We start from the raw sequence: 25,561 nt of genomic DNA on the forward strand, positions 1-25,561 counted from the left end.
TCCCGCACTTGAACAAACTTCTCTTCATGAAAGTGAGGGTCTGTTGTATATGAATTTCAATTTGTACCAACACCAACTTTTTCACATCGTCTGTTTTGAAAAGCCTGTTCCAAAATAAAATGTACTTTGACGTTTACCTCAAATCAGCTGTATTATAACAAGCTATACCTGTCTGCTCCAACTGTACAGGATCTATTGGAAACTCACGAAGCTCCACACAAATGAATTCCTATTCTGATAGTGGTTACCAGGAGACTGCAGGCAGTTATTATAGCAGCCAGAACTTGATCAAGCCTAACGCAAGAAACCTACAGGAATCTGTTCAGAGCAGCACCAACAGTAATCACCTAGTGCGAAATTCAAGGCCAGAGGGACAGACTGTTGGCCAGGTACTACGTTTTCAGGAAGCTGATGGCTTAAATTAACTTCTCCACAATCATCATCTCAATCTCTTCTATACTGTTGGCATTTTAAGCTGTACAGGCAAAAATCATTCACAAACTTTTGCTTCTGGCATATGCATTGGGATGGGCTTATCATAAATTTCATTTTCTTAGCCAAACAGATATGGTTTAATTGCAATGTCTCATTTTAGATATTTCAGATAGGTGCCCTTTTCACTCTTGGTAAACACTTGGGTAGCTGCCATAGCAAGGGATGAAAATTAAGAACTATTACTCTGCTAGTGCCCAGAAGTCTCGGGCCCACCAATCTTTGGTTGAATTCTATCAGTTGATTCCTGCCTTTTAGTTTGCAGGATATAGATCTGAAGAACAAGGTGCTCACTTTTCTTGTTCTAGTCCACCAAATAGGTGGACTTTAGTGGACAGAACAGCCACCAGGCATATTTCTGTCCAAGGAAGCCATGGGCTCCCCTTTTCCTACTCTGTGGAGAGGCATATTTGAAGTAAAAAGACAAACGCCCACAGAAAGTGGCATCTCGGGCAAAGTCTTTTCACATCCACTTTGTGGCCTAATTGCCATGCATTTACTTCTGGCCTACATGTTTATAGGAGCATCCTGTGGATTTTTGGGTTCCAAAAAATAATTATTTTCTAAAAACTAAGTCTCTTTGTATGTTGGGGAGAGATAGTAGGAACTGCAGATGCTGGAGAATCTGAGATAACAAGGTGTAGAGCTGGATGAACACAGCAGGCCAAGCAGCATCAGAGGAGCAGGAAAGATGACGTTTCGGGCCTAGACCCTTCTAAACCTATAAAAATAAATTCAATTCCCAGTGATTAACTGAAAAGATTGCTACAGCCTTCCACAAAAATTATTTACTAATCAAACAAGAACAAACACTATTTATCTCAAATACTTACACTTTAAACAAAACATTCGTAATGGCCCTGACCTGATCCCCTTTCAGGTTTAACCATGGTACCTTTTAAGTTTTCAGATTCTTGTGTCCATTCAGTTTTCCTGGACCCAGCCCAGTGTAATGTGCCTTGGCTGCCAGTGATTCACTTTGTGGTTTTTCTCCTTTTCTTTGCTTCAAAGTGAGAGCTGTCCTACGAAAACTCCTACGAGCATCCAGATAGGCAAATCTTCCAGCCCTACTTCAACATCTCTCACATTTGGATTTCAACACCCTGAGCGTGGGACTTGTTTGCATCTTTGCATAGTGACTCCAAAACAAAATCACTCCAATTCCTGATGGCCCTCTGTTCTTTGTTCTAGCTGCTGCCTCTACCTTCTCCAAGCTGCTGTTTTGACTTACCACCTCATAGACTGACAGCCAAAAAAAATTTCAAACCCACCCATACTTCATTATCTTTTAATTTCAAAGGTTTCCTCTGAAAAGTGTAGTTTAAAACCTTGCCCTGTTAAATAATTACCTTCAATCTTTACTAATCCAAAGAAATTGTACGATTAATATAACCCCTCACAGACAAATTAGATCCTTGAGAGACAGTTAGTGAGGCCTTCGTTGTTTAACTTTGACACCTTATATGATGGCATTGTTAACGTTAATTTCGGCCTGCCTTTGAACTGTAATTACCTGGCCTGTCTGCATTCTCATCAGACTAGGTGTCCTTTCATTTATTTTACATGTAAGAATTGCAATTTCTAAGATGAAAATAATCTTAACGCATGTAGGAGCAAATTACTTCAGATGCTGGAATCTGTGCAGAAAACAACTGCTGGAGATCACAGTGGGTCAGACAGCATCCATGGAGAGAGAGCAAGCTAACTTTTCGATCCAGAGCTCTGATGAAGAGCATCTAGACTTGAAACATTAGCTTGCTCTCTGTTCGTGGATGTTGTCTGACCTGCTGTGACCTCCAGCATTTGTTGTTTTCAGTACATAATCTTAACACATACATTTGTAACAATACACTTAGAAATACCAATACTCAAATGTTACATAAACCTTCTGAAGTGCATGAGAAAGTTTCTTCTATGAGAGCATTAGTAGGTGGGCGAGGGCAGACTTCTTTTCTCCCTGGGCTACAAACCAAAGTTTCTGCAAACATCTTGTTAGGAAGAGCAACTGACATTTCTGGTTTTTCCCATCCAATGATGAAGTGATTTATTTCTGGTTGGTGTCTTCCTACAGCAGTGTGGGTGAGATTGCGAATTTGGAAATTGTTATTCTTCCTTTTCCCTCCATGGCACAACTTGAACATGCACTGTTTATGTTTTCTTCTTGAACTTTGAATTAATTTAGTTTCATTCATGTTTATGGATTCTGTATTTTACTTTGACTTTGCTGATGTTTTGAAATAACAGGATGGCACAAGGCCTGTGAATCCAATGTCTGATTTCAAATTTATTATTAAAATAGAGAAAAATTCAAAATTTCTTCCAGCCCCATGTGGGTGAATTGTCAATCTTGCTGATGGCTGGGATAATATAGAAGAAACTTATGCAAAAAATCCCTTTGCTGCATTGCTCAGCTTTGGAAACAAATTTTCGCAGAGTGAAATTGATGGCATGTAAACATTGTCTTTAGATGACATTCCACCTTATCAAGCATAAAATGTAAGTAGTGATGTTGGGATTATATAAGAGGAATCTTTTTCTTTGTGAATCCCAAATACCTTTTGACCAGGCGTAATATCAATGCATTCATCTTTATCTTTTTGAAATGGTGACATTAACTTTTTTTTTTAAACAGGGTCCAATGAATGTTGCTGTTACAACCAGTAGGGCAATGAGAAGAGTTAGTTCAGTTCCTTCTAGAACACAATCACCAGCTTATGGTACTGGAATGTCACCGTCAAGGGGATCTCTCAGAACATCTCTTGGGAGTGCTTATGGGTCACCAGCATCAACTGAACCTCGGTCCAATAACTCTGCAGTTTATTTGTCCTCTACATTGCCAGCTCAGAGAGCAGGCTCTCCACATACTCCGCAGAGATCTACATCACCAGCTACAATTAGACGAATTGGTTCAGTTACAAGACAACCCACTAACTCCAGCAGAGCCACCTCTCCATTCCAGACTTTAGGCTCTTCGTTGAGACTGGGTTCACCTCTCTCTTTGGCAAATGCACAAACAAGAATAAATTCTCCACCCCAAGCTCAAACCGGATCATCATCTCCTGCACGGTCTACTATGACTGCTGTTCCTCAACGTATGGCAGCACCGCTGCAAAGATCTCATGCCATTGATGCTGATTTTTATTGTCTGCAGTCACCAGAAATCTATGAGAGGATGGTTCCACCACGACCAGACAGCCTTGCAGGTCTGTTTTGTGATAACAATATAAACTACGACTCTTTTCATGGAAAAGTTTATTTTAGTGGGTATATGATATGTAATCTGAACATATTCTGGCATTTAATCCTCAGTAGTTAATATCTCAAACTTTCTAATATATCCTGAAAAAGTGAAAAACTATAAGATAAAATTTGAGGAATATGGTACTGCTTGCATAAAAAGGCTACCAACTGCAGCCATTTAAAAGTTGAAATTGATTCATTTTGTATTTATGCTCACTTTGCTGTTACCAACATCCTGAAAACCATTATAAATTAAGGCTCCTTAAAATAGTATTACCTTCCTTCATCAATGCAAGGGCACAAAATGAGGCAAGAAACGAAAAACATGCTTAACTACTTATGGACATTTTCCCAACCTTGCCATTTCATGTGGCCTATTTTTATATCCACTGCCTCGGTCACAGATGAAGCTAATTCTGATCACTTCCTTATATCACTCAACAGTTGCATCATCTTCCTCCTACTTCTTTCTGTGTTCGTCCTTCAAAAAACTTTGACCAAGTTGCTTTTAAACTGCCAACTATTTCACTTTTACTCTCTGCCAGAATGCATTTGCAGTTATCAATCTACTCAGTCACTTCTTCACTACTGCCTTTGAAGCTCTTAACTCCAGTAATAACCCTTACTTTCTTGCCATTACGTTCTTCATACAATAAGTCCACAATTGCTAATGGGCAATAGATGTTGGATTACGAATAATCTTTTTAACATCTTAAAGCTTTAGAGAATTTTTGTTCCCTATACAAAAGTGGACCCTATGGCCTCCGATTATTCAAGCCATTTCTCAAGGTCCAAACCTTGAATTCAAGCAAAAAGGGCTACTTCCTGCACATGGTTATCCAGATTATGTAGAGAGTCCTGGTGCATTTTTGCCTTTGGTCTGATCGGGCGGTGGGTGCTTTCACGTCTGGCATAGGAGGTAGTTCCAGGTCCAATGAGGAAGGGGATGTCAGCTCCAGCTGGGGGATAGATGTATCAGGTCCATCGCAAAGCACAGAGATAATGTTGTGGTCAAGTAAAATGGTGAGGAAACAGAATTGAGTATCAAAGACATACATATGGATATACGCTCCAATTTTGTTGGTGATGCCATGAACTTGCAGTTCACACAAGGAAGAAAGGCCAGGGGTGGATCCTGAGGACACCTCAAATGACCCTGTAGGAACTGCAGGATTTTTTTAAAAAAGCTATGATGTGCTAGTTGCATTGGAACAAGAGTAATAACTAGTCAAGGACAATACTGATAAAGGAAAATAACATAAAGCTGCGTAAGAAGTTCAATGTTCATAATTGTGGAGGAGTTTATTGGTGGTTTCACAAGTGTAATCTGAGTATAAACTCAAATAAAATAATTTGAACAGAAATTTACATGAGAAATTAGACAAAAGGGCATAGAGGAATGAATGATTTTTCATCTATATAAAACCTTTGCGATCACTTTCACAACATATGGAAAGTAAATGTCCAAACAATTGCACAAACATGATAATTGTAAGAATCGTAACTTGAAGTTATGCTATCATCTGATGTCATACATCTTATGCAAAGGCTACAACATGACAGCATGTCTGTTACTAGCTTATTATGAAGGGCTGCCTTAATAGCTAGCAGCAATAGTATATATAAACAAATGTGAGGATTCAGGTTTAGATGTGTACAAATGGACCAAATAATTGGAATCATTTAGAATACAAGCTGTGACAGTGGGTGTTGATCCTGTCAGTTGTGTTCTCAAATGACAATTTGAAATGACTAATCTGTGGTATAAAAATCAATTGCAGATTTTGGAACAAATGCTCCATAAGGATTTTAACTCCTATTTCCATGCTTAGGAGATCTGGGAGACATCTGAAACCAACTAGAATATACTCAGTAAAATGTTATTTTCTCATCCCTGAAGATTCACCACCAGTTCCTAATATTTAATCCTTCCCTTTCCTTCACCACCCACAACATCCTTAGCTACATATTATTCTGCAGTGACATTACAGATCTGGGACAATTTCTGCACATAAGATAGATGCCCAATTCTGCCACTCCTCTGCCTCTTTTGACTCATTCTCTTGTCTCACCAGTTGTAATGGATGGACCTCGTTTGCTTCCCAACCCTTGATGCATGTTTAAAACTTTGCCTCTAATTTACCTATCTCCAGCCCCTAAATGTCATGAAACTTCTAATTGTTATTTTCTTTTGTCAACCACCAGCACTTGCTCCTCATTCTCAGCACTGTGTTGTTAGCCTCATGTCACTAATCCCATTAATTCAAACTAGTTTCCTGTGCTTTAAAAACCATTGAATTCCTTAGTAATTCAAGTGCTGCAACTTAGATTACATATTAATGTCATGGAAGCGGTGTTTATTTCATAAGCACTAATTCTGAAATAATCCTGAATTATTGTCTGAATAATTGTTTTTAAGGAAATTTAACACTAGAGGGAATAACATGGCAACTGAACATGATGGGATACAGTTATTTTGTATAATGAAAGAACAAAGTAACGTGCTTTTTAAGTTTGTGGGTATTGCAGATTGCCTCTTGATACATTTCACACCTACTTCAGTTTTAAATTGTAAGATTGGTTACACCAGTTTAGTTTTTCCAAACATCAAAAAACCATGAGGAATTAATCACATTATTGTCAAGTTGGATTCTAATTTAATGTCATGAGGTCAGGTCATGACTTTGCAATCGCTTTGAAAAATATTAATGAAATGGCTTTGTTGTGCTAAAGGATATTTGCACCTTACAATATTGTGCTCAGTACTTTAAATTAGTTTGGCAGGGGGTTGAGAAGCAAAGAGTAGATTCAGTTGGGACAAAATCTAAAGTGAAAATGGACCGCAAAAAATTGCTGGATGAATCTAGAAGGCAGAGAAAACAAAGGTGGTGGGGGGAAGAAAAAGTGTATTGCAGTGCGCAAGGGCAGCTACTTCTGTGTAAGGAGCGTAGCAAATGAAGCAGATAAGCTGAGGGCAAAGATAAAAACATAACAGTATGTTGTTACTGCTATTGCAGAAATATGGCTTAAGGAGGGACAGGAATGAAAGATCAACAATCCTGGGTACAGGATTTTCAAGCGAGGTAGAAGGGGCAATGAGAAAAAGAGGCAATTTTGGTCAAAGAACCAGTTACAACTATTATGAGAGAGGATATGTTAGGAAGGTTATCAAATGAAGACACACGGATTGTGCTGAAGCTTGAAAAAGAAGCAGTTACACCAAGTGTACTGTAAATCCCAAACATTCAGATGAGCTAGAAGAGCAAAAATATAGGTAAATCTTTGAGGAATACAAGGGCAAAACAAGGGAAGTGATTAGCTAAAATAGCCTCTCAATGTTAACTAGGATAGTTTTCATCTGAAAGGATTCGAGGGAGCAGAGTTTGTGAGGTGCTTTCAAATAATTGTTTTTGGCCTCTATGCAGCAAGTCCAACAAAATATGGTGCAGGTTTGTACTTCATTTTATAAAATCAAGGTAGGCTGGTAGAAACAGTAGCAGAAGGAGAGTGTTTTAGTAGTAGTGATCATAATTCTGTTAGTCCTAACAATTATGGGCCAGGACAAAGATAGAACATGAGTTCTATAGAACTCACGCAAGATCACTCTAGTAAAATGAATGTAATTTAACAAAACGTGTGCTGGAAACAACTAGTTGAAAGTAAGCAAAAACAAATTGCAGGAGAAACTCAGCAGGTCTGGCAGCATCTGTGGAGAGAAGACAGCCAATATTCTGAGGAAGGGTCACTGAACATGAGTGTCAACTGTTTTCTCTCCAGAGATGCTGCTGGATCTGCCGAGTTTCCCAAACAATTTCTGTTTTTGTTTTGGATTTCCAGCATGCAGAGTTGTTGGATTTATTTTCAAGTAACGTCAGACCACTGGGAGACATTCAAAATAGAGATTCAGAAGATTCAGGGTGAACATGTTCCTGGAAAGAAAAGTGTAGGATGTCTAAATCTATGGGCCCCTGGATATCAAGAATGTGCAGGACAAGACAAGGCAGAATAGAAAAGGTTATATGTGACATTGAGAACTGAGTATTTCAAAATTTCAAGACAATTATTAGAAACTGGAGGTGTGACATCAAATAAAATTAGGATGGTAGAGAGGTAAGAAAAGATATTAGCAAGCAATACATGAGGAGTAAGAGGGTAACTAAGGAAAGAGTAGGACTCTCAAAAAAACGAAAAATGTAACCCAAGTCTGGTGGCAGAAGAAATTAGTACGGTTCTTAATGAATATTTTGTGTCTCCTCACAAAAGAGGAGATGATGCAGTTATTGTAGTTGGAGAATGTATAGTATTGGATGCGATAAACATGAGAAAGTCAGAGGTCACATGATACCAGCTTATAGTCCAACAGGTTTATTTAAGATCACAAGCTTTCGGAATGTATCTCCTTCGTCAGGTGAAGTCAGGAGCAGCGCTCCATAAGCTTGTGTTTCTAACCTGTTGAACTATAACCTGGTGTCATATGACTTCTGACTTTGTCCACCCCAGTCCAACACCAGCATCTCCAAATCACAAATGTGAGAGAGGACGAATTAATGGCATTAGTGTCCATGGAAGTGTTGAATCACCAGCACCAGGTGAAGCATACCAGAGGCTATTAACAGAAGCCAGAGAGGAAAGAGTGGATGATCTGACCTTCATTTTTCAATCCTGATTGAAGAAAGGTCACTTGACCTGAACGTTAACTGTGCTTTCTCTTCACAGATGATGCCAGACCTGCTGAGTTTCAAGTATAATGCCAGATGATTGGAGGACTGTTAATATTTTACCTTGGTTTCAGAAGGGAGTGAAGGATAGACCAATTTATTGCAGACCAGTCTAATCTCAGTGGTGGACGTATTGTTGGAATCCATTCGGAACATCAGAATAAACTCACTTTGGATGGGATAGATTTGTCAAGAAGATAATGTCTGACTAACTTGTTGGAATTTTTTGACAAAGTAACAAGGAGGCTTGATGAATGAGGGTAGTGCACTTGATGTGGTCCTCATGGACTTTAGCAAAGCTTTGAATTCTCTGCCCCTATTAGTAAAGTTGAGGGCATTCTATTCTTTATTAACTACTTTCTCTAATCGACCTGCCATATTCAACAATCCATGCACATATATATCCTCTGTTCCTGCACTCCCTTTAGAATTGTACCCCCTTTTCTGTATTGTCTTTCAATGTTCTCTGTAGCATATTGAATGACCTAATTCTTCTCTACAGTGAACCTGACCTGTCACCAACAGCCTAATCCACTAACTTGTCAATGTCCTTTTGGAATTCTAGTTTTCCTCCTCATAATTTAAATTTCTGCCAAGTTTTGTATAATCAGCAAACTTTGAAATTGCCCCCTGCACACCAAGATCCAGATCATGAATATATATCTGGAAAAGCAAGGGTGTCAGTATTGATCCCTGGGGATCGCCAATTGCTCTTGGTCAAAAAAAATCCATTAACCAATTTTCTTTCTTATCACTCAGCCAATTTGAAGATTACTAATTTTATCTAAAATAAATGTTTCTAGAAGCTTCCCTACCAGTGAAGTTAAACAGACTGGTCTACAGTTGCTGTGATTATCTTTACAACCTTTTCTGAACAAGGCCGGAATGTTTTCAATTCTCTGTTTCCTTGAGTCCAGAGACAGCTTGTGGATTATGGTTCATGCTTCCACCCTGTCAATTTCTACCCTTGCTTCCTTCAAAATCTATGGATGATTTCATCCCAACCTGGGGTACCAACAGTCTATTCAAGACTACTTCCTTATTAACTTTGAACCATTTTAGTTATACAGTTTCCTCCTCTACCTTGTGGCTCCTGAGCAAGGAGGCCTGAGTTTAAATCCCACCTGCTGCACAGATGTGTAATATCATATCTGACCAGTTTGTTTAGAAAATATTTTACTCTGTCACCATGGCGTGGGGCAGGATCCTCTTTTTATAAAAAGTATTCATTTAACACCTCAGCCATGCCCCTGCCTTCATGTGTAAATTCCTTTTTTGTTTTCTAATTAGCCCTACTCCTCCTTTAACTACTCTAACTATTTATGTGCCTATAGAAGACTCTGGGTAATTGGAGTCCCCCATTATAACCACTCTGCAGAATTGGTATTTCTCTGTAATTCAGTCCATCACCCCATCCAATCCCCATAACCATGCATGGGGTTTTTAACCATGACCAATCCATCTAACCTGCACATCTTTGGACTGTGGGAGGAAGACACACAGACACAGGGAGAGCATGTAAACTCTATACAGACAGTTGCCTGAGGTTGGAATTCAACCAGAGTCTCTGGCATTGTGTGGCAGCAGTGTTAACCACTGCGCCATCAGGCGCCCAATGTCATACCAATACATGTGGAGTTTTAATATTCTTATTTAAGAAGAATGTAAATGCATTGGAGATAGTTCAGATGAGGTTTACTAGATTGATATCTGTGGGTTGTCTTATAAGGAGAAATTGGAGAAGCAAGGCTTGTTTTCACTGGAGTTTAGAAGAGCAAGCCATGTGATAATTGAAGTGTACAAGATCTTGTAATGTCTTAAGTTGGACTTGGAAAGAATGGTTACCTTTGTGGCGAGTCCTGAACTATGGGGCATTGTTTCAAGACATACACCAGGGGAATTTTTCTTTGAGAGATGTGTGATACTAAAACATTCTGCCTCAGGCAGTGGAGACAGAGTTCTTGAATATTAGTAAGGTGGAGATAGACAGATTCTTGTTAGACAAGGGTAAAGATTTTCGGAGGTAGAAAGGAATATGGAATTTGGAACACAAAAGTATCAGCCCTGATCGTCTTGAATGGCTGGGTAAGCTTGAAGAGCCAAATGGCCTACTTCTGTCCCTAATTCATATGTCTGCATGTAATTTGATTGAAGTTTGCAAGACATTCATGAAATAAGGGGAGGGTGAGAAACTATTTCTGTTAGTTTGAAAGTACAAATAGTGGCTGAGGCCTGAAGCCTACAGTTGCCCGGGACTCGGGCACCAGCCACCCATAGCTCATGACAAGCCTGTATTGAGTTGGAGAAAAATTGGAGTAACATCACAAAACTAGTGAGTTCGTTGGCTGGTAAGGAGCTCGAGTAGCAGCTGAAGACATTATGGCACATCTGCAAGGCTGAGAGTTATTTGGAAAGCATGGGTGGAGAAGTTAACAGACTGAAGGAAGAAAGGAATGGATGACCACCAGGCAGTCCAAGAGAAACAGGATGGTTGAAAAGGAGTGTCTTGAGCCCCTGTTAAAATTATTTTTTCATTTTGGGAGCTGATGAGGGCACTGGCTTTTCAAGGGAGCACAATCAGAGTCAAGCTTCTGGCACTGAGAGTGGCCCGACCATACAGGAGAGGAGTGAAGAAGAAAGGAGGAGTAATAGAGATTGGGGATCAGACACGAATTTCTGTGGCTGTTGACTACAGGATGGTGCCTGGTGCTTCCTAGTGCCAGGGTCAAGGATGTGACAGAGAGCTACAGGACCTTCTTCTATGGGAGGGGGTGCATCTAGAGTTCGTGGTCCATGTTAGTATCAATGACTTGGGTAGGAAGATGGATGCGGTCCTACAGTCAGAATTTAGGAAGCTATGTAGAAAGTTAGCAAACAGGACTTCAAATCTCGTAATCTCTAGATTACTCCCATTGCCACATGCAAGTGAGCACTGAAATAGGATAAGGCAGATGAACGTGTGGCTTGAAAGATGGTACAGGAGCAAGGGCTTTAAATTGCTGGGGGCTGGCTCTGGGGAAGATGGCACTGTACAAGCCAGATGGGGTTGCACCTGAACAGAACTAGGACTGAGTTCCGTGCGTGGCATTTTGCCAACGCTGTTGAATGAGGTTTAAACTAACTTGGAAAGGGTATGGAAACAAAGAGAGAAAAAAAGAAGAAAATAGAAGTTCGCAAAATATTTGGGAATACAGCTGCACTAGCACAGACAATATCAAGTTAGTAGGTGAAGTTGAAGAGAAAAATGAAGTCCAAAGCACAGTTAACAGGCACAAATAGGAATGCACAGAGTTTATAAAATAATAAGTAAGAGTTAGGAGTCTCAGATGCAGATTGCTAAATGGAAATATGATGATAAATAAGAGAGGAAATTGTGAGACCCCTTGCAGAAATATTTGCATTACCTATAACTATGGGTGAGGTGCCTCATGACTGTAGGATGGCTAATGTTGTACCTTTGTTTAAGAAAGGTTGTAAGGAGAAACCGGGGAACTATAGACCTGTAGGTCTGACTTTGGTTGTGGGTAAATTGTTGGAGGTGCTTTTAAAAGATAGGATTCATGGGCCTTTAGAGAGGCAAAAATTGATTGTGAGGAAAATTGTGTCTGTCAAACTTGATTTTCTTTAACGAAGTTACCAAAATGATTGAGAGCAGAGCAGTAAACGTTGTTTATTTGGATTTTAGTAAAGCCTTAAAGGTTCTGCATGGTAGACTAATTAGTAAAGTTAGGTCACATGGGATTCAGGGTGAGCTTGTCAGCTGGATACATAATTGGCTTATCGGTAGAAGACACTGGTGGTGGAGGGTTGCTTTTCGGACTGGAGGCCTGTGACCAGCGGTGTTCCACAGGGATCGGTTCTGGGTCCTCTCTTGTTTGTCATTTATATAAATGATTTGGATGACAATATAGAAGGCATGGTTAGTAAGTTTGCAGATGACACCAGAATTGGGTGGCATAATTGACAGCGAAGAAGGTTTTCTAAGATTACGAAGGGATCTTGATCAAATGGATCAATAGACTGAAAAATGGCAGATGGAGTTCAATCTGGATAAATAAAAAGATACTATATTTTGATACAACAAACAAGGGTAGGGCTTATACAATTAATGGTAGGGCCTTGGATAGTGTTGTAGAGTAGAGGGATCAAGAGGTTCAGGTACATAATTCTTTGAAGTTTATTTCACATATAGACAGCGGTTAAAAAGGCATTTGGCACACTTGCCTTCATTGCTCAGTCCTTTTGAGTATAGGAGTTGGGAAGTCATGTTGAGGTTGTACAGGACATTGGTGAGGCCTCTTCCGCAAACAGAGCCCAGTTCTGGTCACCCAGTTAAAGCAAGGATATTATTAAACTGGAGAGGGTTCAGAAGAGATTTACCAGGATGTTGCAGAGTATGGAAGGTTTGAGTTATAAAGAAAGGCTAGATAGGCTGGGACTTTTCTCACTGGAGTCTAGGAGGTTGAGAAGTGACCTTTATAGTTTATAAAATCAGAAGGGGTACAGATAGAGTTAATGGTAGTTGTCTTTTCCCTAGTGTGGGGGATTTCAAGACCAGGGGACACCTGTGAGGTTGTTAACTAAATCTGCCCATCACTTATTACCAAGTCCACTGTGGCATGCCTTCATTGTTTAAGGGCATGTTGCGACAGAAATCTTATCTCTGACATATTCAAGAATTCTCTACCCTTTTGGTGTGTGAAGTCTGCTTATCTAAATCTGTATGAATATTAAAATCCCCCATGAACATTGTATTCTATAATTATTTGTTATTACTTATGACTGCCCATCTACTTCTTGGAAAGTCATTTATTGTTGGAGTGATTTCATCCTTAATCACTAAAACTTCTCCTCCATCCCAATTTCCCTTGTCATTGTCATGTTTGAAGCAGAAGAAGGTAAGTTCAAATTTTGCTCAAGGTCTTAAGCACAAAAAAAACAAGGCTGACAATCAAGTGATAGTGAGTTTAAGGGCGGGATAGTCGCTCGGTGGTTAGCACTGCTGCCTCGCAGTGCTAGACACCCAGGGTCAATTTCACCCTCTCTCAACTGTCTGTGGAGTTTGCATATTCATACCATATCAGCGTGCACCCCCCCCCACCAACCCTGCTTCCAGGTCTCCAGTTTCCTCCCACGGTCTCTGAAGATGGCAAGTTAGGTGGATTGGCCATGCTTAATTGCCCCGTGGTATCCAGGGATGTACAGGCTAGGTGGATTAGTCATGGGAAATGCAGGGTACGGGAATGGGTGGGTCTGGGTGGGATGCTGTCCGGAGGATTGGTGTGGACTCGATGGGCCAAATGGTCTGCTTCCATGCTGTAGGAATTCTATATGCTGTGGGAGAGAGAAGGTGGAGAAGAATAAACTGCATTGACGTTTTCAAAATCATAATAGATCATCATAGAATCCCTACAGTATGGAAACGGGCCCTTTGGCCCAACAAGTCCACACTGACTCTCGGATCATTCCACCCAGACCCATCCTCCTATAACCCACCTAATCTACACATCCCTGAACACTATGAGCAATTTAGTATGGCCAATCCACACAGCCTGCACATCTTTGGATTGTGGGAGGAAACCAGAACACCCGGTGGAAATCCACGCCTGCGTGGAGAGAATGTGCAAACTCCATACAGACAGTTACCCAAGGGTGGAATCGAACCTGGATTCCTGGCTCTGTGAGGTAGCAGTTCTAACCACTGAGCCGCCGTGCCACCCCATAACAGCTCTGGATAGAGTGGATATGGAGAAACTGTAAGTGGATCAAGGACAAAAGTGTATAGATTTAAAGCAATTGGCAAACAAAGCAAATATGATGTAGGAATCTTCACACAAAACGTGGTTTGGATTTGGAATGTCTGCCTGGAAGTGTGGTGAAGACAGTTGATTAAGGTATTCAAGTGGGCGCTGGTTGACTATTTGAATAAAAACAACATGCATTGTCCAAGCTATCTTAACTGAATTTTCTCTTCCCTAGATAGTAGGATACACCTTGTTCTCTCTTTCCCTTGCACCGTTTTCTGTACATGCTGTACATACAAATTGCTGCAAGATGGCGGGAGGGCAAGTTGCTCCATTCGGACTTCACTCTGCTCAACAGTTCTTTCTCTTTCTTTTTTTGTCCTTCCTTTTTATTCTCCCTTCTTCTCTCTCCCTCTGTAGTAATTCTATTTGAGGTCATCCACTTTTTGGTAGCAAAAATGGATAGGCAGATTATTATTTGAATGGTTGTAAATTGAGAGGGGGTATGTTCAAAGAGACCTGGGTATCCTCATGCACCAGACACAAAGTAAGTGCGCAGGGTAGCAGGCAGTAAAGAAGATAAATTAAATGTTAGCCTTTGTAGCAAGAGGATTTGAGTATAGGAACAAGGATTTCTTGCTGCAGTTACACAGAGCATTGGTGAAGCCACACCTGGAAAATTGAGGCCCCTGAGGAAGGATGTTCTTGCTATTGAGAAAATGTTGTGAAGGTTTACCAAATTGATTCCTGGGATGGTAGGACTGACGTATAAGGAGATATTGAGTCAGTTAGAATCGTATTCACTGGAGTTTAGAAGAATGAGGAGGGTCCTTATTGAAACTTATAAAATTCTAAAGGACTAGACAGCAAGGATGTTCCCAATGGTGGGGGAGTCCAGAACCACACTTCATAGTTTAAGGATAAGGGCAGATGAGAATTTTCTTCACCCAAGCAGTGTTGAGCCTGTGAATTCATAGTCAAAGAAAGTGGTTGAGGTCAAAACATTGCTCTTCTTATCATCAAGGAGGAGGTAGATGTAGCTTAGATATGGCTAAAGGGATCAAGTGATGTGGGCGAGGGTGGGATTAGGATATTGAACTCGGTGACCAGCCATGGTCATACTGAAAGACGGAAAGGCTCAAGGCATCGAACGGTCTACTCCTCCTCCTCCTCCTCCTATCTTCTATGTTTCTATAACATTTTTGAACAGGAGGAGTCCGATCTCAGGCTGAAATTTAGCTTGGTAGATGATGTTTTGTTTTGTTTTGTTTTGATTTTAATGAGGTCGTCTCTCACTGAAATATAAATATACAATGCTGCATATTTGATTTTTAACAATTAGGCAGAAACTTATTAAGCAAAAGAAATGAAATTAAAATAGAATAAGCCAGATTTTTATTTATGATGTAACTTGACTTTGACTCCTAATCTGTAAAGTCTGAGAGCTTCTTCCTGGAACTACCGTACTACAGGGTTTAAATATTCTCCGCTTTGAATAACGTCAGTGTTTATCAAAACACACTCTCTGGGACTATTACTGATGCCTTACTCTAAATTAATTCAGTGTTGACACTGTCTGCAGAACTATCACAAGCTGAAACTAAAACTGAAAAAATCTCGTTTTCCAAACTCCCTGGTTTAAAAAATTTCAGAAATTTCTAACACAAATACAGATGTTTACAATAAGAAGAGGAATTAGTGGAGAACTTCAAGTCTGGCAGCATCTGTGGAGAAAAAGCAGAGTCAGCATTTCGTGACCAGTGACCCTTCTTCAGAACTTAGTGTAGCTATGAAAAGATGGTATTCATGCTAAAGACTGGGGGATGGGAGGGAGGGGAAGGCAGTGAATAATATGGAGCCCAGAGAGCGAGAGAGAGAACAGCAGTTAGATAGACAAAGGAATGATAATGGTGAGCTGTGGAGAAAGAAGAGCTGCTAATGGGGACCATCAGTGGGTGAAAATGGGTTGACTGTAATGAAAGCAGCTCATTTGATGACAAGACCTGGGTTATAGGGGTGTGGTAAGAGCATGGAGGCGGTATTCAGGCCCTAAAATTATTGAACTTGATATAGTCATGCAGGCTGCAGGGTCCCCAAGTGGAAAATGAGATGTTGTTCCTGCAGCTTGCACTGAGGCTCACTGAAACACTGCAGCAAGCCTAAGACAAATGTTGGCCAGGGAACAAGGTGGTGTGTTGAAGTGGTAGGCAACTAGAAGCTCAGGGTTGTTTCTGAGGGTAGAATGTAAATGTTCTGCAAAGCAGTAACCCAGTCTGTGTTTCATCTCCCTATTGTAGAGGAGACCACATTGTGAGCAGCAAATACAGTCAACTAAATTGGGTGAAGTGCAGGGAAATTGCTGCTTTACCTGGAAAGTGTGATTTGGGGCTTTCAATATTGAGGAGAGAGGAAGTAAACTGCGATCGCGTGGAAAGGTACCGTGTGGGTGTAGGAGGTGTTAGAAGTGGAGAAGTGGATCAGGGCGTTCTGGAGGGCATGGTTCCTGGCTGCTTTTATCACAGCCAACCGATTTTCACCCACCGATGATTCCCGTTAGCAGCTCTTCTTTCTTCCCTGCTCAGCATTATCCATTCCTTTGTCTGCCCAACTGCCGTTCTTTTTCTGTACAGGCTCCATCTCCAGCTATTATTCACTCTCTTCACTTTTCCCTTCCCCTCGTTCCCCACTTCTAGTATTCAACATAAATATCATTTTTCCTAGATACAATCAGTTGTGAAGAAGAGTCATTACTTTCGAAGGGCATCTGAAAGATATCTGCTGCTGGTTCGATGTGCACTTGCATTACCAAGACATACAAAGCTATGTATCAAGTGCTGGAAAATGGGATTAGAGTAGTTGTTTCTTCTATGGGGCACCTTCTTCTGGGCTGTCCATCTCTATAATACTAATTACTTGATATACCTGCACATTAACTCTCTGTGATTCACGTACTTGGCATCTGGTTCTGTCCTGAATTTAAAATTTTCCAGTCTCTTGCCATTCAAAAAATATTCTGCATTTTGTTCCTAAAATGTATTCCATCATGCTTTGCTGCATTGTATTCCACCTGCCATTGCTTGCCAACTCGCCCACACTGTCTTCTACTTCTTTGAGTCCATCTTCCTCATCGCTAACTTTTCCACCTTAAGAAATCATCTGAAGGATTGAGAAATGATTACTGAAAGAATTGAACAAAGTTCACGTTCGTCTGTGTATGAATGTAGTGGCAAAGGATGGACAGAAAAGAAAGATTAGATTAAATGAGACAAAAAGAAAGAAAAAGTAACTTTTGCTGAAATATGATCTTCTTTAAAATCTTAAAATCTTAACATTTATTATGTGAGGAAATGAGGCTCCACATTTGTGCTCATTAATTTTCAGTGCCATAGAGAAGAATGGTAATATATCAATTGTCACATTGTTAAAGAATACTTATACTTGGTTTTACTTTTGCGAGTGTAATTTGTATCTACCATGCAAAACAATAACTTTATAACATGCAATGAATGTCAATAGAGAGTCAGACAATGAAAGGCTAATGACAAAATAGTACAAGTGATCATAACATATGCATGTTGCCATGTGCATGTGCCTGCTCTTTTCAAATTTCTGTACCACTTGTGTATAAATAATGGTGAGCGTTATTTGTTTTCACTTTATTTTGACAGCAAAATCTGACACCTAAATATATCTTAAAGCTGTGGTCATTTCAGTTAGTGATATTTCTGAATATTGTGTAAATTTATACTCTTACTACTGATTCAATATAATGTTTGTGTTACTATTATTTACTTAATATACTTACTGTTTACGGTTACATTTCTAACGCTAATTACTCTCCTTTAATAAATTATAATTAACAAATTGATTTAATTTGATATGTTTTAATTCTATTGCTCAGTTTAGAGGTTTATGAATAAGTAGTTGAACATAGCTTTATTTCTGGCTCCACCATTCTTCCCCATCTCGTACATAATGTTGATTTTTCTGATTCTTCCTTCATTAACTTCACTCCTACCTGCAGATGATTTTTTTTCTTTTTCTTTCCTCTATTACTTTCAAATCCTCTCTCCAGATTTTATTTAGTGAGTAGAAGGTGTTGTATTTGGGGGAAAAAGCTCTCAAATGAGCATGCAGAAACCTGATTCAATGAGCAAAGTTGTCCATATGTTTAGCAAGTGTCTGTGTATGAAAATGATCACGTCTGAATGCATACAAATCCTGACATTTCTCCAGACTTAAATGTTTATCCATTAAATTAGGAAGGTAAAGAAGGTATTTGACTTGTAATCTAGTAATCATTTTTAGGATATTATTTATCTTTCCATTGAGTATATACTTCTGTTCCATGTTTCCAAGCTCAGAATTTAAGTGGAATGTAAATCTAAATAATTGATTGCAAAGTACATAAAGTGTAAGTAGTTTCTTGACTTCTACATACTATGGCATCAACTTGTATCTCATTCTTAATATGTTCACTGCATTGAAATAGATTACGCCCAGAGGAGGGATTCCATCATTGATGAGCTGGCTCAGGAGTGATGGACTGTCTTTAATCAATTTCTTATTCTTAAAGCTACTCAAAATGGCACTGGATCATGTCGACAATGCAAAAGTTTTTCACTGTATTTTATTGTTATTCTCACTATAAAATACATGTGACAATAAAATCATTCATCATCATTCAACTGGTTAATGTCCACACTCATCACTGTCCCCTGTGTAAAAGTTTTAGGACCTTGAAGCAAACTTGCAATGAGGTCACAGAACAACTCCTCACTGGACACTAAATGGCAGAGTGAATGGAGTTAAATTTTTTTTCTTTATTCATTCAAGGGATGAGGGTGTTGCTGACTGGACTGCATTTATTGCCCATCCCTAATTGCCCAGAAGGCAGCTCAGTCAACCACATTGCTGTGGATCTGGAGTCCCATCCAGACCCGGTAAGGATGCCAGTTTCCTTCCCTAAACGACATTAGTGAACCAGATGGGTTTTTCCACACAACGACAATGGATTCATGGTCAACATTAGATTCTTTCCAGATATTTTATTGAATTCAAATTCCACCGTCTGCCGTGGCAGAATTTGAACCCGGGTCCCCAGAACATTATCTGGGCCTCTATGTTAACAGTCCAGTGTTAATACCACTAGGCCATTGCCTCCCACCTAATAAGAAAGGGAAAGAGAAAAAACAGTTGGAGAGCTAGGCAGTAGCCTGTAATCTGGTCAAGTGAATGCTAGAAACGTGCAGAGAAGTAAGTGAAGTAGACAAGCATTAAGCTGTCTAGCTTATGAAATAAAATAACCAGAGAACTGCAGATTCTGGAAATCTGAAGCAAAAACAAAACAGTGATGAGATACAGTTCTTCCAGCTTGCACTGACCTTTGGAGCACTGTAGCAAGCCTGAGGCAGAGATATTGGACAGGGGACATGTTGGTGTTGAAGTGGCAGGCAACCGAAAGCTGGGTCATTTTTGTGGACAGAACATAGGTGTTCTGGAAAGTGATTGCCTAGTCTACCAACCCTTTCCTAGCTGGAATCCGTTCTGAAGAAGGCTCACTGCATCCGAAATGTTGACTCTGCTTTCTCTCCATGTGCTGCAAGACCTGCTCAGTTTCTCCAACAGTTTCTGTTTTAGTTTATGAAATTGTTATTCTATAATGCAATGATGTAGGATTAAGGCCCAGTATATATCTGAATACTGTCTACTGTAGTATTTTGTCTCCATATGTAACAAATCATATTATAAAGAAGCCCAAGCCATGCTGTCTCCTCAATCAGTCTGTCTTGAACCCAAACACATGGAATCAAGCTTAAAACTACACAGCAAAAGTCCTCATACCTTCATTAAACCTTTTAGTATGTTCTTGTTGTCCTTCCTCCCTCAAACTCAATCTGAATTAATCTAATTTTTCCTTAAATGCAATACTATTCACTCATCCAGTCCTTGTGGGAGAGTTCCACATTCTTACCACACTTTAACTTCCTATGTATTTAGTACTGTTTCCAGTATTTTAGTACTTCCAGAGCATCTTTTATTTTTTAACTGTTGTTTATGCCCAGTGGAAATAAATACTGATCAATTGGCGTATCAAAGCATCTTTATTTTTAAATAATTGTTTATACCCAGTGCAAGTCAGCTTTGAATCACTCACCCATGGATTCTGTTTTTCAGGATTGCGTAGTTCATATGCCAGTCAACACAGTCAGCTGGGACATGAGTTGCGTTCTACCATGTCTCCTGATTTGCATATTACTCCAATCTATGAAGGAAGAACACTCCAAAGCCCGGTTTATCGCAGTCCCAGTCATGCAGGTGTGGAATTTCTTCATGGCAATCAAACTGCAGTGTTTCGTACAGGCTCAGGTAATGGTTTTGTCGAGTAAGTTTTCTCTTGAGATAATGACAAAGACCATACTACTGAAGAAAACTAATTTAACTTAGGGTCATCTGTTTGAATGTGTCAAACAGGAAGTGGATTTTTTTTTAAAAAGGTTAGAGATAAAATGGTAGATTTAGTGTAAACTAATCTAGAATAGATTTTTAAATGTTTGATTTGCAAACTGATTTGTTACTAATGTGTTTTAGGGTTTTCCCAGTTTTTTTGAAATCAATCAAAGACTGTGTGGAAGTCAATACAGTGTGGAGCTGGAGGAACACAGCAGGTCAGGCAGCATCAGGGGAGTAGGGGAGTCGACATTTTGGGCCCAGACCCTTCATCAGGCCCTGATGAAGGGTCTAAGCCCGAAACCTCAACTCTCGTACTCTTCTGATGCTGCCTGACCTGCTGTGTTCCTCCAGCTCCACGCTGTGTCGACTCTAACTCCAGCATCTGCAGTTCTTGCTATCTCCGAAGAACTGAGTGGAAGCAAGAAATAATTTATCTTCATGTAGTCAATTGATCTGCAATAATTGTTCAGTTAAGTGTCTCCATTGTTGACCATTGCATGCCGGCTTCAACTTTTCTTCCCTACCCCCAGTTTGAGATCTCAACCTTGGACAATGTAGTATACTCTTAGAATCTAGGCTGACCTTAATACTGTTTTCAAGTGCTGGACTGGATCTACCCTATTACTCAGACCCTTTGGTATTGTTGTGCTATTGCTGAGCCAAGGCTTAAGACATCAAATCTCTAAACTCCTAATCAGCATACTTTCCACTTCAAATAATATTTCTTTTAATTACCAGCCAGTTTCATATCTGCACGGAACTGCAACAATCACCTGTTAGTCCATTTTCTAATAAAACCAAATTTGTTCTCTCGTTTTCATTGCCTTTTTTATTATCTGTAATCTAGGAGACATAACTTAGAATATTTTATCTAATTTAGTTATTTATCTTAAAGTATTTAAGGTTCCAAGACTGATGCTTTGGATACCTCAAAACTTTTCTAAATTATGACTTTCTGTTTATCACTGTTCATTAAAATAAAATTCTGCAACTAGTTGTGAAGTAAGACTATTGTGCAGTACCTAAATTGCATCAAAGCAACAGGAGCATATTTTTAAGCTAATTGTCTGTCCAACATTGCATATCACACTCTATTCGGTGAATTCTTAATCATTTATTTCTGATGTGCCACCTTGTCAACAACTTTGTGAATATGAAGCCAATTGGATCTGGGTTGTCTTTTTGATTTTGTCCTAGATCCAGCTTAAAAGGTTCTAAGAATTAGTGATAGGCATGGAAATAGACTTCTTCGAGTGTTAATGAATTTCTTCGCAACACCATTGCCTCTGTTTCATTTACAGTTCCGAAACAGAATATTCTTAGTCTTGTTTTGCAAAGAGGATAATGAACATGTGTATCGTGACCAGGAAAAAGATTATAAAGTGGAAGAATTAGAAAGAAAGAGAATCCAGAATGGAATCAGAAAGACAGTTGGTGGTTTGAATCTTCAAAAAATGGCAGAGTTCTGGGTTAGAATATTGCATAGTCACTTATGTGTTCAAGCGAGTAACTGCACTACTTTATGGAATAAACTCTCCCACTATTTCTCTCTCATTTGAGAAGATTGCATCTGTAGTGCCAGAGGCTGCATTCCTAAGTCATTATGCTAGGGATGGTGCAGCTGATATGCTATTACAATCTTTGCTGGTCTAAGCTTATCAGTGAACCTTAGCAATTGTACCAAAGTAGAAATACCCATATTGACCCATATGCAGAAGAACTGGATTGAGTCTGCCAAATTATTAAATTAAAATTCTACCAACTGCTGTGGCAGGATTTGAACGTAGGTCCTCAAAACATTAGCTTAATTTCTGGATTAATAGTCTAGTGATAATACCACTAGGCTATTACCTTCCCTTCATTTGCTTGTGTATCTTATTCTTCAGATTCCTTGCATTAAAATATATTCCATTAACCTTGCTAACCTCAATTCTTTCTTATCAAGCCTATGTTTTCTCTGCCTTCCAAGCTCAATTACTCACGTTTTAACTTCTAATTCCAATGCAGCTTTCCTCCCTCTGAACTACGTTAGGATCTCATCTCCCTGACAATCCATTTTAAATCCACTCCATCAACATAAGTAAACCTACCCACGAGAACGTGTCCTATTCCTGTTTAGATGTAATACAATCAATGAGTGCAATTCCCACTTCACCCAGAAACTGCCCCAATGCCTCGGGAATCTAAAGCCCACCTTCCTGCACCATCTCACCAGCCACAGATTCATCTGCTTTATCCTTATGCTGTCTACAAGGTAGCACTGGAAGTATTCTGGAGATTATTATCTGTAAAGTCCTGCTTTTTAGTTTCCTATCTGGCTGTCTAAAGTCTGCATTTCATTTCCTTCCAAAGTTACTGGTCCCAACACAGACCACAATGTCTGACTGTTCACCTTCCCCCTTCAGAATGCACCATAATAGTTCTGAGACATTCTTGGCCCTGGCACCTGGGAGGCAACATACCATCTGGAGTCATGTTTATGGCTGCAGAAGTGCCTGCCTACTCCCCTACTACTTTTGCCCTTCCACACTTTTTTCTCCCCCTTCCCCAACCCCTACACAGCTGGACCACCCTCCGTCCCCTAGCCTTGGTTCTGCCTGGCCTCTACAGAGGAACTGTTGCTCTGTCCATTTTCCAAGGCTGATAAATGCTTTGCAAGTGGGATTCATTTGTGGATTTCCTTGCCACCGACCTGATCTCCTTATTTTGTCTGGCAGTCACCCATCCCCTCTGCCTGCATTTTCTTAAACTGCAGGTTAACCAGATCCTGAAGCATGTCATTCATGAACCTCTCAGTTTCATGAATGCACCATAGTGTCCCCAGCTGCAGTTCAAGCTCCAAAGCCCAGAGGGCGAGTGTCTCCAGCTGGAGGCAACTCCTGCACAATGTGGTCATCCAAACTACCAAGAGTATCTAGAATTTATTATACAGTGCAGTATGTGAAAATCACAGGCCTGAGCACACCAGCCATATCTTAACTGCATAGAACATAGACGCTTGCTTTCATTTTACCTTTACTCCTACTTAAGTATCCTGAGTCTCGCTCAAGTCCACCACCAGTCTGTCCAGTGCTCCGTATGGGTCCTCCCTCCTTCTTCCACTCTCCTATGCAGTGATACTGACTGCCTGTGACTCATGATGTCTTGAATTATGTACTAAGAACAGAGGGAACCTCCAAAAGATATTTATATGTAGCAATTCTGCTTGCCTTTATTTGTTGAAATTGGCTGCTGAATGTGGTTTATATTTTGTTTTAATTAGAAAGCATGTATTTGAATATAAACTCTGAAACTTTCTTCAGGAAAACCTACGGCCATGTGAAATTATGATATTTGTTTGAAATAGTACTCAGATTGAGAATCAAATATGTAGGGAGATCTCAGATATATATAAGCATAATAAGATTGTAACAATGGGGGATTTTAATTTTCCAAATATTGACTGGGGCTACCATAGTGTTAAAGATTTGGATGGTGAAGAATTTGTCAAATATGTTCAAAAATTTATTTTTTTTTACAATATATGGATGCTCCTAATAGAGAAGGAGCAAAATTAAATCTTCTTCTGGGCAATAAAGCAGAGTAGGTAAGTGAAGTAAAAGTGGAGGAATACTTTGGGTCTCGTGATCATAATTCTATTAGTTTCAAAATGGTTATGGAAAAGGATAAGCCCTCCATAAAAGTTAAAGCTTTTAATTGGAGTAAGGCAAATTTTAATGGTATGAGACAAGAACTTTCAAAAGTTTATTGGAGTAGACTGTTTGCAGGTAAAAGGACACCTGACGAGACGGAGGCGTTCAAGAGCATGATGAACAGAGTTCTGAGGCATTTTGTTCCTGTTCGAGTGAAGGGTAAGGCTGGTAAGACTAAGGAACAATGGATGAATAAAGATATTGAGGTTCTCGTCAAGAGTAAAAGAGAATCTTATTTTAGATATAGCCAACTTGGTTTGATTGAATCTCTTAAAGCATGTAATGGCATTCTTAAGAGAGAAATCAGGAAGGCAAAGAGGGCATATCAGATAGCATTGGCAAATAAGGTTAAGGATAATCCAAAGAAATTCTCTAAATATCTAAAAGCAAGAGGATAACAAGAGAGCGGGTAGGGCCTCTTAAAGATCAAGGAGGGCGTATTTTGTGTTTAACCCCAGGTGATGGGAGAGATGCTAAATGAATATTTCGCATTAGTCTTTACTGTGGAGAAAGAAATGGAGTTTAGAGAATGCAGAGAAATAAACTTTGATGTTTTAAAAGCAGTTCACATTACACAAGAGGAGGTTCAGGAGGTCTTAAAGAGTATAAAGATAGATAAATGTCTAGGCCCTGATCTAATATACATTAGAACATTGTGGGAAGTAAGGGAGGAAATTACAAGACCCGTTGCAGAAATATCACTTATAACTATGAGTGAGGTGCCTGATGACTGGAGGGTGGCTAAGGTTGTACCTTTAAGAAAGGTCATAAGGAGAAACCGGGGAACTATAGACCTGTGAATCTGACTTCGGTTATGCGTAAATTGTTGGAGGTGATTATAAAAGATAGATAGGAGTAATGGACATTTAGAAAGGCAAAAATTGATTTGGGATAGTCAGTATGGTTTTGTTTGAAGAAAATCATGTCTCTCAAATTTGATTGGTAACTTAATCAAAAAATTCAAAAACATTTGAGAGCAGAGCAGTAGATGTTGTTTATTTGGATTTTAGTAAAGCCTTTGACAAGGTTCCACGCGGTAGACTAATTAGTAAAGTTAGGGCTCACGGAATTCAGGGTGAGCTTGTCAATTGGATACGTAATTGGCTTAACAGCAGGAGACAGTAATGGTGGAGGGTTGCTTTTCAGACTGGAGGCCTGTGACCAGCGGTGTTCCATAGGGATCGGTGTTGGGTCCTCTTTTTTGTTTGTCATTTATATAAAT

General features: G+C 39.7%; 1 protein-coding gene across 1 annotated transcript in view; it reads left to right on the top strand.

The window, feature by feature from the left end:
- Positions 1-282: 282 nt before the first annotated feature.
- The window catches only part of pkp4 (plakophilin 4), a 98,288-nt gene continuing 73,009 nt past the window's right edge, over positions 283-25,561 (top strand). The window contains exons 1-3 of the mRNA XM_048599064.1: positions 283-389; positions 3,125-3,695; positions 20,372-20,512. Coding sequence (XP_048455021.1) covers positions 3,131-3,695; positions 20,372-20,512 — 706 coding nt within the window. The 5' untranslated portion in view covers positions 283-389; positions 3,125-3,130. The remainder of the gene's footprint in view (positions 390-3,124; positions 3,696-20,371; positions 20,513-25,561) is intronic.

The sequence above is a fragment of the Rhincodon typus genome, chromosome 7 (assembly GCF_021869965.1).
Source record: "Rhincodon typus isolate 14 chromosome 7, sRhiTyp1.1, whole genome shotgun sequence".
NCBI lineage: Eukaryota > Metazoa > Chordata > Chondrichthyes > Orectolobiformes > Rhincodontidae > Rhincodon > Rhincodon typus.